We start from the raw sequence: 13,082 nt of genomic DNA, 5'->3' as shown, positions 1-13,082 counted from the left end.
CCCCCCTTCTCTCCGAACTCTTCTGTGATTGGTCACCCCCTCCCCCCCCCGTATCCTTGGCCAATGAACGCGGCCGTAGGCGTGGTCGCCGCGGCAGCTTCGGTCACGTGCTCGTCGGCGCAGGCCAATAGCGCGCGGGTCAATCGAGTTGGAGGGGAGGGGCGAGATTGGGGTGGAGGGGAGGGGCGGGGCTGGGGGGGAATAAGAGGGGGAGGGGCTGGGGGGAAGGAGGAGGAGAGGGGGGGGTGGAGGAGGAGGGGGATGGGCAATGGGGGAGCCCTTTGTAAATTTATCGCAAATCGAAAGTAAAATTTATAATCTCGCCACCTTTATTATTCGCGCGCGAGGCGATTAGTTAATTATCATTTATAAATTGTTGCGAATTATTTAGTTTAATGTCGTTCGTGTTGACGCGTCGCTGAATCGCGATTCGTTTTGGCGGAGGTTTAAACTGAAAAAAATGTCCGCAAATAAGTCTAAAAAGAGCACCAAAACGGCGACTAAGAACTGCCCCCAATGTGAACAACAGGTAAAACGGGGGGGGGAGCGCTCGTGAGTTACGATAATAATTGTAAGAAATGTATATTCGCACGTCAAGATTTAAAAGCAAAAAAATCTGCAATAGTTTTTTTGAGTTTCTGACGAAAGTTTGATGCTTGAGGGAGGGTTTCGCCTCGCAATATCGCGCGCGGGTTGGCAGTCGTTAAGCAATGGTCGATATTAAGTTATCTTTTATTTTTTTAAGTCGTCGCCTTCTGCTCGTTCGAGTTGTTTTTTTTTAAACCTGAAAGCGATGCGTTTGTTATCGCTCGCGAGTATTTTTTCTTGTTTTGTTTTTATTTTTAATGAGCAAAAAAGTTTGTAAAGTGTCCCTTCGTAGAGCGACTAAAGTAATATTTGGCGTTGCCTGCTTGGCACTACTCTTAATGTGTACAGTATTATATAATGTGCGATTGTTCTACGAGTTGTTTCGGTCGTTTCTCATTTTAGTCTTCGATAAATTGTTTAATTTGGCACGGTTTATTCGTGTTTATTTTGCTCGTTGTGAATTTAATGTTTTTTTGTTTGTTAAAAAGTTGCCCCGTGTTCTACAAATTAGGTCAAAGGTGATTTCTTAACGCCGATGCCAGCGTATTTATGTTTAAAAGTTGAACTTTTAATTGTGTTTTAGAGTACAGTGTTAGTGAGCGATGTTTAAGGCTTTAAAGTGAGTTATAAAGTGCCTCGCTTAATTGTATTGATTTTGTCACGTACTGTATTGCTATTCAAGTGTACATTGTATTGCACTGTACTTCACAAAGGAATGTTGCTTTAGGCTTGTGCTATAATTATAGTTATAGCGTAGTTATTATTGTAGTATTTAGAATGTTAGGTGAAATAACGTCGTGTACTATATAGAAATATAATAAAATGAACATTAGTCATACCAAATAATAAAATTACATAATACATCGATTAAAAATATTCAGCTTATTCATTATGATATTGTCTTTGTAATTGTATGATGGGCATCATAACATTTAATAATCTTAACCAAAGTAACATTTTACTTGTTGGTAAGATTTACCAGTCTTTCGTAATGATACTAAATAAGTACGATCAAATCTGTAAGGATAAAGCATTCAACAGATTATAATTGTTTACACAACCTTGTGCTATTGACACTTAATTATTGTGGTTATTTCATTTTAGTGTATAATGGAAAGAAGAGTTAGTAATGATGGTGCCTGTAAAACATTCCAAAACTAAATTAGACAAGTCGAAATAATATTGTAGAGAAGCGATGACATTGTACTAACTGGTACATAGAATATTTATCGTGACCATCACAAAGAATTAAGCTTGTTATTAAGTGTTATAACAAAGCATTAATAATAATGGTGCTTCTTTAAACAATTCTTTCAATGTGTACAGCTTGGCCATGCAATATGAAGACACTAATTACAAATACAATTTCTCTTGATAGTGTTAAGCGGTTATTGTGTTAATACCGTAATAACCGGTAGCTTTTGTTCGTGTACTTAACAGCTTTTAATCAATGCGACTTTATGCTGCTTGCCAATCGTTTTCATATTAATGATCGCTAATATTTTTTATTCATGATAAGTAATAATGGTGCGTTTAGTAGCAACATACAATGGAATGTTTGCTATGCAAAAGGGGCCATTTGCCCGAAACGTCTGTATCGCGGCATAACATTTTACTTGGAGAGGGCAGTGTTGTTGAGGAATATGATTTTGTGTGTTACTTTCACGTAATCTTTGTTATCTCACCGTCATGTAGCAGCGAGTGACGGCCGTGTAAGAATGAGCAGCAGTAGTAGTAGTACAGTAATGTAATGCTCCTGTGCTAACCCAATGTGGCGTCCGTGTGTGTATTCTGTTTCCCCACACACGAAATTAGATCCCGGTCGCTTGCAAGTCGTGTACTTGCGGGAACATATTTATCAGCAGAAAACTCCTCAATTTGGCCCAAGCAGACAAACCAAGACCTACCCCTGCTGTACACGGTATGAGCTACTAAACATTTTGTTTGCAGGGAAAGCTAAAAAACGTTGCGTTTGGAGGTGTAAATGAGTCTACTTTTGATTTAATCGCTTGAGAGCTGACTTGTGATGCTCGTGATTTTTTATTATTATTATCATATCCACTGCTGAATGAATGCTGCCCCTTCCCTTTGGTTATTGGAGGGAAGATGCGTGACCATACTTCACCACGCTGGTCAGTGCGGGTCAATGAAAGGGCACACAGTACTATCACAACTTGTGGGAATTCACCATTCGCATTGACGTGACCCTTTTAGGGTTGGCCCAGGCACACATCCAGGGGTGCAGTGCACGTATTAGGAGATGTTAACTACCTCTCCTGGTGTGCAGAAGGTCGTGGGTTTGATCCCGACCTGACGCCTGCTGCTGTATATTTAGAGTTTTCATGTTCTCCCCGTGGATTTTTCTCCGTGTCCTCCGGTTTTCCCCCTCCACATTTTAGAAACGTGCGTTTTTAGCTGCTATGAATTTCCAAACGATGATAAAGCCGCCACTTGATTGGGCCAACATTTGATTGTAGCCACGTTGCTTCTAAAAAGAGCTGAATATCTCAGTTGGGCCTTAGCTGGTAAAAAAAAAGTTTTTTGGAACGCTTGTATTGATGATGCCCTGGGCTCCCTTGCAAACAAGAGATGTTCCATCTCGAGGGATTTATTCGGGAAGAACATTTTAACAAGTAATTCAACTTCCGTATGTATGCCAGTTTTTTTTACATTTTAATTTGCATTTTGTGCGCAGCGCTGACTTGTTAAAATGTGTACCGAGGTGCATTGATGCAAAAAATGTTTGTCTCGACAATGTGGATGGACTTTGGCACTGCTTGTGTATCGTAATGTTGTATTGCACTCATAATTATATGGACGCATAAGTTAAATGCACTTTGAACAAAAACAAACTTAGTTCCTTTTACCAAACTGCCCGAGCATGTTTTCCAGATATTCTGAACCACGATGAGCTTGTAACAATACCACCCGCGGTCTTTGAGGCCACTCTAAACCCCATATTTTGATTTCGGCTTTTCTTGGAACGCAGATTTAAAACTTGATGTCAAAATGCATGATGTTAGAAAGGTGATTCATAAGGCACCCTTGGTGCAACCCAAGCTTAGTCTCAAGTCTTACAGACTTTACACCAACTCGCCTTTTATTTGATTTAAACATGCTAACTAGCCTGTGTTTATTATAGGGGTGATTCACCAAAACTTAATAAGTAAACCCTTTCCGTTGACTGGAAAACAGACAATTCCAACCGACATTATTCTGTTCCACTTTTGAAAGTGAGGCCACTTTAACAATATATAATGTGTATTGAGGCGTCCATTACCTCATCTTTATCAGCCTTTAAGCTATAATAAGTGAGGCTCAAAACATGTTCAACCAGAAATTGCGAAAAAAAATCGTCACTCGTGTTCACTTATTTTCAGCACGCTACGAAATGCGAAGAAATGCTATTGTGTTGAGCACGTTGTGAAGGCCTCTGAGCCCTTTTTCACTTGAAAACGTTGTTTAAATTAGCAAATACAAGTCTTGACTGATGGCATGGATTTTGAGTGTGCTGGAAATTTTCCTCTGTGGTTCGTGGCTTTTTGCCGTGCTAAGTGTTTCCCCATTTTCATGTCCGTGGATTTTGGCTTGTGAATGAAATGTTGAAAATGTGCGCCGCCGCTTACAAAAGGCAAACACCACCTACCACACCCTAAACATACTTAAAGCACGTAAAAAAAACCCCAAGCACTGTATGTACAGTGCAAGGGACACACATTCATGAATCTGCAAGACACAGGATGTATGTAAATATGGTTGGGTGTCACGCCACCACTGCTTTTACTGTATGCCATATACTGTGATGTTTTCTGAACCTATTAAACCACACTGACCAGCATGGTGAAGTATAGTCAAACATCCTACCGTACTCAAAATGCATGACGAATTTCTTAATCCTTCAGTGGATTGACGCACGTTGGTAAATTATTGTTATTATTAATGTTTAATCTGTTCGAGTTTGCATGGTTTTCAAATGAGCCATCATTAATATTTCACTAAATTGTGGGCTGCGCTTAGCACATGTTGCGCTCCCAGGTGGAATGAAGCGGTTTGGGTTGGCTCCTGTCCTGGTTTTTCCCGGGATCTGTGAATCTTGAGTGAATATTAGGATATGGTTCCCAATATCGCCATGGTACTCTTATCGGGGGGTGTTGAAGGATTTATAGAAGTCGCACAGAAGGAAGTGGCAGTACATTGTAGTACGCCTTGAATTGAAGCTTTCGTGACTGCAGGAATCCATACTCTTTGGTTCTTTCGGTAAAGTCACGTAGGTATAAAATAACATAAATCACGACGTTTTGGGCGCAACACAAGCGTCCGAAACGTCGTGATTTATTTTATTACCTACGTGACTTTTACCGAAAGAACCAAAGAGTATAGTACGCCTCTGTGCGTTTTTTGCGGATGTTAATAACAGGAGTTTATTTCATGGATAAACACGGATAAATTAAGAGTTCCTCATTTTACATTTAGAATAAGAGTTCTGTATTAAAGTAACCATTTAATGCGTGCAGGAATCTCTTCTATGTAAAACATGTAAATAAAAAAACTGATTTACTCAGGTAGTGCGGTTCTTTGTTAATCTTCTTTTGGAAGAAAAAAAATCACCCAGACTCAATGGGTTTTTGACCTGGGATTTAAATACGGATTTCCATTCATTTGTATGCACTCGCCATGCAGCCCCTTGCCCTGTGAGACGCTCCCTCCTGCTGTGAGATGCTTCCCCAGTAAAGTGGGAGTCCACGACATTGGCGGGAGCAGGGGACTGCCGTGTTTAGTACACTCATATAGTTTTCCCTTTTTAAGAGTTTTAACAGATATTAAAAGAGCAGACCTACGTCTCCAAACACAAACGTTTTTTGAGTCTCGAGGCCGATGGGCTTTCTTGACCAATACTACTGTGGAACAGTTAAAGCGAGCACACACCCTGGACTGGTTTTGTACCTCTGGATCTCATTAGCAGAGTCCAAGCTTGTTAAACATACCACTGGGTTGCCAAATGTTATGGGCAAGGGCACTCTGTCTAAATGACGGGGCCACTGTTCAATGCAAATATCAATATTGTACTATTATTATGAGTGTGCTCGTTTACCCCGTAACGCCTCAATTGAGTCTTATTACTTTTTTCAGGAGGGTCACGCCAAGTTTCCACAGTAGGGGGCGAAACTTGCGACGTGTATTCCAATAGACTTTTTGTGTTGTCATGCAACATTTGGACGATGACGCCGACACAAAATTGCCTTCTTTGGCTCGTGACGTCACTGGATCATTAGCGACCTCGCGAATGTTTTAGTATAAATACACCTCCAAGTGTTAATTTAAAGTTTGAATAACACCTGCGGTGTTAATTATGCCGGCTGGTAGATTCCAACCGCCTGAGCCTTTGTATATATATAAAACCTCTCCATTATGCCTTGTGAATAATTCCTGTGCAATAACCTACGTAGGCAAACATCTGTTCTGTGTTCACATACAAGATATTGTATTTTAGTCCATCGGCCTCTTGCCTGCTGAGTAATAGTGGTGTGGAATGTCGAGAGACCAGCGGAATAAAGCGGAATGGTGTGCAGGACACGATGTAGATTCAGTTTGTTTTTGAGATAAGCGAACGCGGGGACCACTTTGCATTTTGAAACATAAGCTGAAGCAAACCTGCTTTTAAGTCATAAATGCATCTCCACAGCAACAACAAAGACTTGGCACTATTCCAGGGAATGCAAGCGAATACGAAATGACAAAGTTTATCCTTGTCTTTGTGGCAAGTGAGACTCGTTTTATGGGGCATTTCTTATGCTATCGACTACTCGTGCATTTCCATTTATTACCTGGACTTTTTTTATTCCACATCTACCAGTTCGAGTTATGTCACTGTTAGAGCGTGTGCGCCAAGAGTCTCATTGCCCACATTGTGCCACGATGCCAGCGCTGTATTTTTAATCATCCTGACAAGGGCAGGCACGTGATTAAATACTCCCGACGTCATTTGCTAAGCGAGGCAAATTACCTGTGGTGACGATGCTAGAACTGGAACTTCCATTTTCTTTTGTATCCACCAGAATAATCGTAAAGCCTGGTATCGATCCCAATGATTGAATCGCCACGAATGCACCCGATCCCTTCACATCTCAGAAAGCTAGATGGAGTTGTGAAGTCGGGATGTATCACCACCGGTACATACCAGGAGTTGTAGTTTTGGGGCTGCGAGGTGTTGTCAGGAGATGGCAGTGCATTCTCAGGGATATTCCAATTTCTTTGGACATGTCAAACATTCATTAACAGTTTTGGCCAAAGATCACTGCACATAAAATAGTCCAGAAACCCGATGAGGCTTTTGTCAGTAAATAATTTACGTTATTTTTTATTTCTGGAACCTGAATTTCAAGCCGTGGAGGCTGACCATGCCCTTTGTCTTGGCCAAGCTTTTGTCTGTTTAAACCAGAGACGAGATATGTGCACTTGCTCATTAGCATCCACTGAATATACGTTGTTGAGAAGGAATCTGTGGTAGGATGACGTGTCAGATGACTGCAATGTCTGTTGCTCGTTTCCTGCCAGTGGAATGAAAACACACAGTGTCGCTCTGAAGAATGGTTGCGGAAGTTATTGTGCTCGGTAACCTTTTTTTGAGGGTTAAATACAACGTTTGCTTCCTCCTTCAATTCGGTACCGAAAGAACATGTCAGATTGATTTTAGAAAAATTAAATTCCATGCAATTCGTGTCGCCACTAAATACGGAATTGAGCTGATTTTAATGTCTCCTTTAAGTTAGTTGTGGAGAAAGTACCTTTTTTAAGTTTGCTGCTTGGTAAGATTCAATTAATCTCCGGGAAGTTAAATCATTGTTGGTATTAATGTCCCTGTTTGAGTGGAGGGGTTTTTTTTCAGCCCCAAGCATCACATGGTACACCACAGACATATAAACACAGGCCTCTGCACCCCATCAAAACGTTTTGCGTTCAAATGGTTGCCATAGGATCGCTTGCATTTATGGCATTTGTTTTTAAGAGGGTTAACGTTCTGGGGGAAAAAAACACCTTTGAACAAGTACATTTTCCAAAAGTTGCTTGAAAACAATGTTTGTAAAACTTGAAGGCTAATTCACGTTACTCATTTTTAAACATTGGTACATTTAGATCAAATGACATAATTTAATTCATGATCATATTTATTCATACTGGAGGAATGTCAGCTAGGAAGCTTTTTTTTTTCACAGATGTCCAGTAGTTTCACAGATCTGAATGTGTTTTTGTGCACCAGTGTTTTTTCGAGTTGTGCGCCATGTGTTGTACGTGACACGGTCCCAGCAGCTTGCCTCGCGTACCGAAGAGAGCTACGCTTGTTGCAAAACGTCAGACTGCCGCTCGATGTGCGGTACAACCCGAAAGTAAAAGTCAAGAGATATCCGGCACGTGCGCGAGAAACTCCTTGCGTTTCATCCACGTCTCGCGTGCCCGATTTCGATTCGACTGCAATTTCTATTTTTTGTAAAATGAACGAAAGTTAAAATGATCAATTTCCTCTCTCTACGTTGTTGTTGTTGTTGTTTTATCTTCCAAGTCGAGACAAAACCAGAGTCGAAACGCCGGCGGCCCGAACGCGCGCGCAGAGATCGCTACGGCTCGTGCTCGGGGAAATCGTCGGACGCGCGCAAGGTGCCATCGGGCAGCAGCAGCAGTAGCAGCAGCAACGGCGGTGGCGGCGGCAGGGGGGACAGCCGCAAACGGGGTCGGCCCAAAGGGTCACCCAACAAGGGCAAAGATGAGAAAGGTGCGTCCGCAAACAACCCAAAATTAATGCCGTTCGCCTCGGTCGTCCGTCCGTTTGCGTTGTCTTGTCTCGTACATTCTGCCCGGTTTGCTCCAAATGCCTTTTTTGAATTGTTTTGTTTGTATGTTGAACTTCTTTCGCGCCGTACGTAGCCAACCGTGCTGCTCTGAGGTTGTGACTTGCTGACCTGCCCACCCCCACCCCACCTGGAAAACTGTTCAAAAGGAGCTTCGTTGTTTATTGGATTCTTCTAGTTTAAATAAAGCGTTTGATTCTGATAAAGTAGAATTTACTTTAATGATTGGCTTTATTATTTGTGGTTGGTACAGTAAGCGAGTCGGGCTTACTGTCGTCGTGACCAATTATTCAGTCGCTGGAGGGTGCAAGACTAATTTTTTCCTTCTGGCTTTTCCTTGATTTTTTTTATTTTAATGTGTTTTTGATTTTATAGGTACGACTACCTTAGTTTAATTTACACTAAAGTTTTGCAATGCCCTCTTTAGTGGGGGCGAGTTTTTACTCAAGTATAAATGGAATTAATGAACGTTGGCTTGAGGCATTGGTGATCGGATCTGGGGTGCCACGGTGGCGAGATGTTAACTACCTCGCCTGGTATACAGGTCGTGGGTTCGATCCTGACGCTTTTTATTTGGAATTTGCATGTGTCTCTCTCTCCATGGTTGCGTGGATTTTTCTCCGGGTCCTCTGGTTTTTCCTTCTACATTTAGAAACCTGCATGTTAGAGTATTTGGCTGCTACAAATTTCCACCTGATACGCCACTTTGTTGAGCGATCAATTGTGGCCAGGTCGCTTCTGAAAAAGAGCTATGTAGCTCAGTGGGCCTTACCTGGTAAAAAAAAAACATTTAACAGACTAAGGATTAATTTAAATTGTGTCATTTTTAATGAACTGCAATCACAAGGTATTTGTAATTTTGAAAGTATTCTTGGAATTGTAATTGACCACAGGATTGCTCTGAAGTGACTAATAATGGGCACGGATGATGTCGCGACGTTTAGCTTCACGTACTGGGAGCGTCTTCGGGAACTGAACACGCTGCTGTCGTAACCCAAAACACATTTGATGGGAGCTATGCAAAAAACACAGAACTCCACAGCACCCCGACCGAGAAAATAGCTGCACATTAACTTTAATGGGACTGATTGCGCACCGCCAAAAAAGTGGTATTCACAGTCTGTCCTTTAAATGAACACTGCAGTACAACACAACACAAGGAGCAGGTTTTGTTTTCCGCTAATACACAATGGATTGATTCATCGCGAGAGAGAGAAAATCCCGCGCGGTTATCTTTATAAGGAATTGCTTAATAGCTTTGCGTTCGTGGTACTTGGGGCACCGCCGTTGAAAGTCTGCGCAAACACGTTGCACAATGGAACATAAACGACGTGACATTTTTTTGCACAGGTGATGCATAGTTGAGTTTCAAGCTTCCTTCCCACCCACATCATTTTAATACTGTTAAACAGAACGCGTCGCTTAACGTAAAATCGTGTCATTTGATACGTCCAATTGTTCAACACCCAAGTATCGTTGTTTATGTATGTTTAAATTCTAGATTTGAAGCTTTCGTGACTGCAAGGATTCATACGCTTAGTTTTTTCGGTAAAGTCACGTAGGTACGGTATAGGTACGTAGGTACGTGACTTTACCGAAAAAACTAAGAGTATGTTAAACTTCTTTCGCACAGAACAACCGTGCTAATCGGAGGTGCATATCCAACTGCAGAAGCCGAGGTGTAGTCTGTAATGTGACAAGGTCATATTTGTGAACGTGTCTTTATACTATGGCAGTTACACCGCGCACATCCGTGGGTGCAGTTAATTCGTCATGGTTTATATTTTACGTTCTGATATATATATGACGCACTGTACTGAGTCTCTCTACAACACAGACGGCTCAAAATACCAACAGAATCGTGTTACGAGCGAGCGTACTCATTTGTGAGTGAAATGACCTTCGTGTTTCCATGTACACTATATGCTTTCCCCACATGCACGTGTTATTAATGCAATGTATTGTGTGTGTGTTTTACATCAGAATGTCGATTACTGTATGAGCCCATGAGCGTGTGTGCGTCACGCCTGTATAAACATAAATATGTAATGCTTTATATACAGAGGAATGTAGACCCACAATCCCCCCCCCCATCGCCGCCCCCTCCTCCCCTTGAATGGCGGCTTTTCCACCACATAAGCAAGACATGGCAGGGACTGCACCTTTTATCGGAGTGGGGAAAATTAAATACACACAGGAGCAAGAACACTCAGGTGGTTGGAGAGTGTCTAATCAATAGCAGCAATTGTAATCGTGTGGTACTGTATTAATGGAGAGTTTTACAACTACCATGTTGAAAAGTCAGAATCCTCCAGGCTCCCCTAGTTTAGACATTGCCCCTCTGTCCACATGACATTGCTTCGACATGCCATTATTCTAAACATTAATAGTCGGTGCTGCAGAAACGACTATAACTGAAATATGTCAAATCTGCAATCCCAGGTGTTGCACGGATAATTGTTTTTCTCACGTGTGCATTTTACAGCCACAGGACCCCAAATTAACGTAACGTCCTGGCCTGCCCCTGCTGGACACCCGTGAAAAAGCTTCGTAGCGCATCGGATTCCTCCAGTAGAAATCCAGATTCTGATTGTTAACAAGTTCACTATCACGGGGTAAAAACTCTGCTGAACCTTCTCACCGCCTCTTTCCCCCCCCCTTCCCCCAGCAGAGAAATCGGAGCGCGAATACGACATTTACGCCGGACTGTCCGAAGAGAGGGCATTCGTGTTCGCAGTGGCGCTTGCCGAAATCAACCGTCGCATACTGAACCAGAGAGTGGCTCTCTGACGCACGCTCACCCCTCATCCCCCGCCCCCTCCTCACCTACCCACCCCTCCTTCGACGACCACCACCACCACTACCACCTTCCTCCTCGCATAACCAGACAATGGCCTCGTTTCCTCGTCACAAGCGGCGGTGTGAGCGACACAAAAACAAAAATCCCTTCTGCGTAAAGACCGACTCGTACGCTCTCGCGCGCTCTCTTCGGACGGCACACGTGCACTGGATGGAAATGCACTCCGCGCTGTTTGGCGTTGCATTATTCCAAGAGGCGCGATGCAACTGAACGCGTCCCGATTTCTTATTTTTGTGCGAGCACTATATATATTACAAAAATCATCCTTTCCCCCCCCACGCCCCACCACCCTCTTACCGTACTCAAAACTTGATTATTTGCGATGTTTTTTGTGATTTTATTTTTTGTTGGCGCTGGAGACACGGCATGTGTGTGTGTGTATATATAAACACTCAAGCCATCATTGAATCCCTTTGTTGGGGGGCGGGGGAGCGCAAGTAAAACGACATTTCCTCACTTGCACGGCGAACTACGGCACTACACTACTGTCTGACATGCATTGCATTAATGTTTTGAGAACAATGTTCATTTTTTTTATATTTGCTTCGTGTACACACTTGAATTGAGCTATATAAAAATAACGGCGTTATGTATTGATTGCATTCAACTTTTGATATTTGGTACCAGTTTTAAAATAAAGGAAATAAGTAAAAAAAAAAGATTGCACATTTTTAAATCTGCATGTACTGGCATCATTATGAAAGACTTTCATTAAAGTATTGGGTGATAATTGCATTGTCTCATGTACTATTTTGTTATCCCTGTGGTGTTATTTACATTGTATGATGAATCCATCCTTTTCGAAAACAAGAGCCTCATCCAATGGCTAGTAAATGTGTGTTCAGCTTTATTTGTATTTTTAAAATGTAAAATCTGGTGTCGGGAATTATTTTGTTCAATGTGCTGGTCGCAGCATATTGTGAAACCAATTTTTACCACAGTAGGGCCTTAATGTTGCCATAGCGTTTTTTTTTTAATCCAATTTCAAAACATGCGAGAGGTTTCCTGACGAAGTCTTAATACTGTAATGTATTTCTAGCGCAGAATTGGTCAAAGTTCTCGCTGGAAATCGGCTGCCGTAAATGGTAATAACAAACGTATTGTGGAGCAGGTTTGTCCAACCAAATATGTGCTATTTTCAGTCCACATGCATTATGAAACGCTGCATTTCATTGATTTGAATAGCATACCAATTCCACGCCATATTTTTTTTTAGTAAAAACTCACCTCCCACTACAGAGGGCATCGCAATACTTTAAAGTACATACATTAAACGAAGATAGTCGGACCGAAAAATCCAGACGCATGTATAAAAAAATATCAAAATGAGAGGAAAAGCTAAAAGGGGAAAAAAAAGTTGCAGAGTTTCCTAAACTGTTTCGATACTCGGAGCTAATCTTCGGGGCCGGTGGAAGAGTTCCACATCTTAGGCGCCACACTCGAGAAGGCCCATAATTATACTTATGTAGCGGCTTTTCATCAATGATCTCAAAGCGCTGTACAGGACACAGCAGCAGACACTCGGCATAAAATAATATAAATCCATTGAAAACACATTCCTGCGGAGGGAGCTGGTAGGAACGTTGGGTTGCTCGGTCAATGGCCAGGGTCAACAGAGGCGTGGTGTATTTCGCAAATATGCCCGACTGTGAGGGTGGGCACAAGCCGGCGTGAGTAGGTTAAACGTTGAGTTTTATAAGGGCACCACTGGGTGACCAGCGCCTCCCAACCCCACCCCTCCCATCCCCCACCCAGCCCCACCCTCCCCACCCAGCCCCTCCTCGATTATT

General features: G+C 42.3%; 1 protein-coding gene across 2 annotated transcripts; it reads left to right on the top strand.

Moving 5' to 3' along the window:
* Nucleotides 1-268: 268 nt before the first annotated feature.
* Nucleotides 269-12,022, top strand: C54H16orf87 (chromosome 54 C16orf87 homolog). 2 transcript variants are annotated; one of them, XM_078879559.1, is made up of 4 exons: nt 269-529; nt 2,404-2,509; nt 8,147-8,356; nt 11,104-12,022. In XM_078879559.1, exons 1-4 carry the CDS (start codon nt 461-463, stop codon nt 11,220-11,222), a joined length of 504 nt encoding a protein of 167 aa, XP_078735685.1. In that variant the 5' UTR covers nt 269-460; the 3' UTR covers nt 11,223-12,022. The 2 variants fall into 2 exon arrangements, with proteins under 2 accessions (XP_078735685.1, XP_078735684.1); XM_078879558.1 differs by having other exon boundaries at nt 11,101-12,022.
* Nucleotides 12,023-13,082: the final 1,060 nt, after the last annotated feature.

This window comes from Lampetra fluviatilis, chromosome 54 (genome assembly GCF_964198595.1).
Source record: "Lampetra fluviatilis chromosome 54, kcLamFluv1.1, whole genome shotgun sequence".
Taxonomy (NCBI): domain Eukaryota; kingdom Metazoa; phylum Chordata; class Hyperoartia; order Petromyzontiformes; family Petromyzontidae; genus Lampetra; species Lampetra fluviatilis.
Note: the sequence above shows the minus strand (reverse complement) of the source record. Positions and strands in the feature narration are given on the sequence as shown.

Excerpts from the sequence above, each read along its gene's own strand:
- C54H16orf87 (XM_078879558.1), top strand. The coding sequence starts at position 461 with ATGTCCGCAAATAAGTCTAAAAAGAGCACCAAAACGGCGACTAAGAAC. Across the intron at positions 530-2,403 it reads GCCCCCAATGTGAACAACAG|ATCCCGGTCGCTTGCAAGTC; the intron begins GTAAAACGGGGG and ends ACACGAAATTAG. Across the intron at positions 2,510-8,146 it reads ACCTACCCCTGCTGTACACG|TCGAGACAAAACCAGAGTCG; the intron begins GTATGAGCTACT and ends TTATCTTCCAAG.